Source organism: Empidonax traillii, unplaced genomic scaffold (genome assembly GCF_003031625.1).
Source record: "Empidonax traillii isolate 1590-97213 ecotype Southwest subspecies unplaced genomic scaffold, ASM303162v1 scaffold2926:size16966, whole genome shotgun sequence".
Lineage (NCBI taxonomy): Eukaryota > Metazoa > Chordata > Aves > Passeriformes > Tyrannidae > Empidonax > Empidonax traillii.
In genome coordinates, this window is record NW_020958119.1 from 4,953 (window position 1) to 10,391 (window position 5,439).

The 5,439-nt window shown below is 49.9% G+C and overlaps 2 protein-coding genes across 2 annotated transcripts in view; both read right to left on the minus strand.

The window, feature by feature from the left end:
* LOC114072291 (ceramide synthase 4-like) overlaps window positions 1-2,331 on the minus strand; it is a gene marked incomplete at its 3' end in the record, with an annotated part of 7,278 nt that extends 4,947 nt beyond the window's left edge. Inside the window, exons 1-2 of the mRNA XM_027910206.1 lie at window positions 2,165-2,331; window positions 685-802 (exon numbers count right to left, since the gene is read on the minus strand). Of these exons, the coding sequence (XP_027766007.1) occupies window positions 685-802; window positions 2,165-2,331 (285 nt within the window). The remainder of the gene's footprint in view (window positions 1-684; window positions 803-2,164) is intronic.
* A 717-nt stretch (window positions 2,332-3,048) lies between these two features.
* Window positions 3,049-5,439, minus strand: part of LOC114072292 (ceramide synthase 4-like) — an 8,436-nt gene continuing 6,045 nt past the window's right edge. The window contains exon 5 of the mRNA XM_027910207.1: window positions 3,049-5,016. Within this exon, the coding sequence (XP_027766008.1) occupies window positions 4,825-5,016 (192 nt within the window). The 3' untranslated portion in view covers window positions 3,049-4,824. The remainder of the gene's footprint in view (window positions 5,017-5,439) is intronic.

Below are 5,439 nucleotides of genomic sequence, written 5' to 3' on the forward strand. Positions count from 1 at the left end.
TCCCGCGTTGTCCATTTCAAGCACATCTTTTATACACTCAGACAAACAAAACATTTCTATAGCTACCACTTCAAAGGTACATGATGAAGCTTAATATTTCATCCAATTGATTAACTCCTAGCTAAGGTCATTATCAATCATCCCCAGTTGCCTAACTCTATAATTCGCATACCTCACTCCCACCACCAGATGCATGTTCTTTATGCTTCAGTTCCTTCCCATAATTGTTTCTATTTAATCTTGCATAGCTTGGTACATTCCGATCAGAGGCCTGGTCAGAGGCCTGGTCTACACAGAAACCCTTAGCCATTTTACTACTAACTCAGAGATCATTGCAACAATGGTTCAACTTGAAGATCTCAGCTTTTCGAACCTAAATGATTCTGTGATTCTTGAGCCTTAATAGACTGTACCCAAAGGGGTGATGGCTCCCTTCTTGCCAGAGCCAGCAGCTCTCACAGCACCTGTGTTTGACACACAGCAGGTCAGGACGTGCTGGGATTGCAGCAGTTGGACACATGGGAAGGTGCTGGAATATCTGCTTATATATCTCCTTCCCAGGAAGGGTGGTGAGCAGTAACTATCTTGCCTGTGAGGCAGGTTTGGCTGGCCTGGGGTACCTGGACAGAAAGGGGGTGTTGCTTGCCTGGGCTCTGGGGACAGTGGGACACTGGGGCCACTCACCTCCTTTGGGGTTCTGCCCAGCAGAACGTAGAAGCTTTCCAGCGTGGCGTTGGTCTGGACTTTGGGCCTCCGCTTGTCCCTCACACCCAACCCCCTGCCCAAGGGCAGAGCCACAGTTCTGCAAGAGGAGAGTTCAGGCAGAAAAGCACCTGTGTGCCCACACTGGGAGCCAGGGTCAGCCAGCAGCAAGGTGCTGCTGTTCTGTGCATGGATGAACTGCCCCAGGGGCCAGCACTGCCCCAGAGCTCACACAACCAGCTCTGCACTCACAGCCCTGGGGACCCAGCACTGCCCCAGAGCACATGCACAGCCCAGTGCCTGTGTCAGATCAGTGCTCCTTCAGACAGACACAGTGGCACCAAAACAAAGGGGAGGGGTGCTGGCTGTGCAGTGGAGACAACAGTGACCACTGCTAAGTAAGCAATAACTCATTCTGCTGAGGTCCCCAGACACAGAGCATGTCTCTCTTGGTGTGCATGCTGGTCCCCTTTACAGCATTCCTGAGCAGTCCAGACTGCCACAAAACCAGTCTGCAAGTGCCCCTGAGTGTCCCATGTGCTCTGTGCCCAGGGTACCTGTCCACTGCCTGCAGGAGCCAAGGACACAACATGTGGGGATATGTTGGTTCCTGCAAGAAAGATCTACTGGGAGGCATTGCTTTCTAAATCATGTTGTTTCTAGGAAGCCAGGCAAGTGCAACAGGCCTTTGCTTCTTTGAGGGAAGACCTGATGACACTGGAATTAATTCTGGCTCTCCCTACAGCTCGTGTCTACCACATCTCTCACACAGCTGCACCCTGCAGGCAGGAGCCAGCGCTCGGGGGAGATTTGCTGAGATAGTTTCCTGGCATGAGCCATGTGGACCTGCCTCATTTCCACACATGAATCCTGGGGAGATGCCAGCTGACCCTCAGGCTCCCCTGGGGTGAAGTGCCCACAGTGAGACACTGGAGTGCATCACCTCTGGTGGAACTGGGGTCCTCTGGTGCTGGGAGGAGGACACAGGGCAGAGCTGGGCAGGGACTGGTGTGAGCAAAGTGGTCCCACAGTGAGTTCTGGGAGCCATGGTCACCCCCTGCTCCAGCCTCTGTGCTGGGGTGGGGGCCTCAGACAGCACCCTCAGGCTGAACCCTGGCTCAGCTGGTGGCTCCCAACACCAGTAAATCCCTGTCTGTGTTGCAAGCTTCCACTTGTCTCTCTCCAGAGGGACCCTCCACCCACAGCTCAGGTGTGACTGAGTGATGGAATTGTCTTTTCACATCTGCTCATACAGGTTATGGCAGAGGTACAGGAGAGTGAGGGCAGGCCAAAGGGCTGCCACACAAATACCATCTGCCATGAAAACACAGATTCAGCGTTCCTGGGGACAAGCCCCTGTACACTTTGTAGTGTAGTGGCTGGGAGGCAGGTAAGGATTATTCTGGAGCAACCCTGCAAGACACTGGACAGTGTCAGGAGAAGCCAGAGGTGCTGCACTCACCTTTCAAAGAGGCACCGGACAAAGATCAACAGCAGAGCACCAGGGATGCAGAGCAGCAGGTCCTGAGGCTGCGGGTAGTGGACGTCTGCAGACTCCTTCAAGTCCTCCCAGGTAGCTCCAGGTGGCAGCCAGAATTCATGGTGCCAGAACCACTCTGACACCCCCATCCTGGTAAAGATGTTGGGCACAGAAAGCAGAGGCTGCCTGCAGCACGCAGGTAGCAGCGAGGCATAAAGCTCACTGCTAAATCAGGATTCCCAGTTCAACAGCTCATCCCCCTCTGTCCCCACCTCCTGCTCAGTTCCATGAGTATGACAGACTAGGGTGAAATAGCATCACTTGTTCTGACCTGCCCGTGAGCTTGGAGGTGGGGTAAGATGTCCTAGTACAAGACAGTAGTTTAGTGGGTGTCGAGGGGGTGGCTGATTTCAATCACGCACTGCTGCATGGATGACTAAAGTCCCCACCTGGTGACAGTGTCAGCAGGGACATCTCTCTTGCCCCCTCTTTCTATCAGGCTTTTCTTTCTAAGGCTACAAAGCCCTCCCCTGTTAATCAGCTCTGACACCTGACAAAGGGTGGGGATGGGGGTCCTGGGGGAGACTGTCCAGAGCCATTGAGATCTTCTGGCACCTTCAAGGCCCCAGCAGTCTCAGTTTTTGTTCCCCCATCTTGCCCAACAACATTCCCTATCCCAGGAGACAAACCAGGCAGCTCCAGTTCTCTACTGGCACAGCCCAGTGTGGCTGTCCTGGGTATGCAATATCCTCCCCTTGGCAGTGGCAGCCACACGTGTCTCCCTCATCACATGTGCACCTGTAAGGTGCAGCCAGCCAGGTCACCTCCTGGTAGTTAAAGAAGTAGAAAAGAGCACAGACAATCAAACCTTTTAAAAGTTATTTATAAAGAATGTTTACATTCAGTAGTACAAAATGATATATATCCATCCCTCCTGAGCACACCACCTGCAGAGGGGCAAGGTCACCCAGTTCACAGCATACAAAACGTGTGCTTCCAACTTCAGTTAGCTCCAGGTTTCAGAGACAAACTATCCTCAGCAAATACGGATTTCAATGACAATGCAGGAGCAGATGTTCTCCTCTCACACCATGTTACTGCCCTGGAATTACCCGTACTGGAACTACTTTTTCCCCTCTGAAATTATCCAATTCCAGTTTAGAAACCCAATCCTCCAAATGAGTTTTGACTGAAACCAAAGATGAGCACAACAAGCTCATCAGATCAAATCTTTTTCAGTCACATCTCAGGTGGCCTGAGTGGATTGATGAAAACCCTCTTGTCTTTCCATGCTGTCACTTGCCTTTTAATTTAAACATGTGCACCACCTCCTCAAATAAGGCATCTCCTTGGTCCATGTCCTATTCCCCCCAAGTGAACATTGGGCACATAGAGGGAAGTGTCTGCATGGCCTTGGCAGTTGAAGTCCCTGCACTCATTACAGTGAATCAGTTAATACTTTGGTTTCATAGATTAATTGACCTATAAAAGAGAAATTCATGTAACACTAATTTAAATGTTTTAAGGGATTGCAGAATTCAGAATCTAAGACTACCCAGGATACAAGATATGGCATCTAAACAAACTAAAACAGCACTGCATCATGACTTCATGGATCACTGCTTTACACTTCCTGCTCTTGATACACTTGGCAAAGGCCCTAGAGTTAGAAGCTGTGTTAAAGCATTATTCCATAAGGTTCAGCAGATTTTCTCTGGATCCTTTTTGCTCTGAGGACAGGGGAAACATATTCCCTTCTTGCCACAAGCTGAGTGTGTAAACATTTCCCACTGTGCCAGTCACACTAGGTGAAAACATGAGCACTTTCATCAGTGTTGTCTTCTAGGTTATATAGTTCCTTGTCACCTCCCTTCTCCTGACTGTTTCCTTCTGAGAAAAGTTTAAAGGATTACTTGACAGTTGAGAAACAGCTGCCTGGATTTTCCAGCTCTTCCAACTATGATTTGGGTGGGTGCTCCTCTGGCCTGGGCTTTGGAGTTCCCACCTCTGAGGCAATAATGCTGACCCCAAACAGGGACTGAGATCCACACCATTACAGAACTGGTCACTGGCAGACAGAGTACTTCCTTGGAGATGAACATGTTTCCTCCTATGTCTTTCCAGAGCTTTCATTTCATTATGCTCAGTTTTAATTTTCCAAGTGTCACAGGGCACTTTGTCTTTTCCAAAGAAGTGTCCCAGGGTTACGATATGGAGTCTCACACTTGTTGGGCATAATCATTACTGGTGATGGGCCAGGCCCCCAGAGGCTGATCCAGGCTAAGCAGATTCCTATCAAACAACATAAGGTGGGTAAAACTTGACAAAGTTTACCCACCTTTTTAAATTATTTTTCAAGATTAAAACATTTGACAACTATGGTACAGTCTAATACAAGTCAAACCACTTTGATCCCTTTCTATCTTTTCCAAGGCTACAACCTACAGTAAGTTTTTGCAGAAGGAAGACCAAAAACTTCCTTCAAGCATCACTGACTATAAACAGTTCTGTTTACAGGGAAGCAGAAATTCAGCTAAGATACTGCAATTGCACTCCATTTTATCTACACAGTGAGCAAAACTTTTCCTACAGATGGTGGCCTGTGTTCCCTGGAGGCCAGACCAGCAGCACGTGCACCTCAGCTATCTGTCCTTGACGTGGCCGTTGGCGAGGTGGGCTCTGCTGCTCGGGGGCTCAGAGCCGTTCCTCTGGATGTACCCATTGCTGGTCACGTTGCTGAAGTGCGTGGTCCCGTTCTTCTCCTTTTCCCTAATTTTATCTCTTTCTTCATCCTTGTCGCTTTCTTCTGTGTCGCTCCTCATGTCCTTCTCCATCTACAAGAACAGGTAAGTGAGAAGCAAGACAAACACAGCACAAGCAGCAGTGCTGGCTGAGCCATAGGCTGAACGTTCACCCGCTGCCTCAGCCACTCACCCTCAGCACAGTCCTGTGTGAGCACAGTCCTGCTCTGCCCCTCAGCTCTTACGCCCTCAGAAACAGCTTCTCCCTGTCTGATCTCAGTCTGAGTGGAATCCTGTTTGTGCTCCTGATAACCTTTAGGAGTTACTGGCTGAGAAGCAGCACCAAACCACAGATGCCCAGGACTGAGGACAACAGTGTAAGCCTGACGAGATCCACACTGCTGCTCTGGTCACCAGAGCATGGGGAAAGGATGGGGGAGGCAGTTTAGTCAAGCTCTTTTATATTTCCCCAAAGGTGCAAGAGCTAACTTCTGCTCACACTTGGCCCGGGTGGCT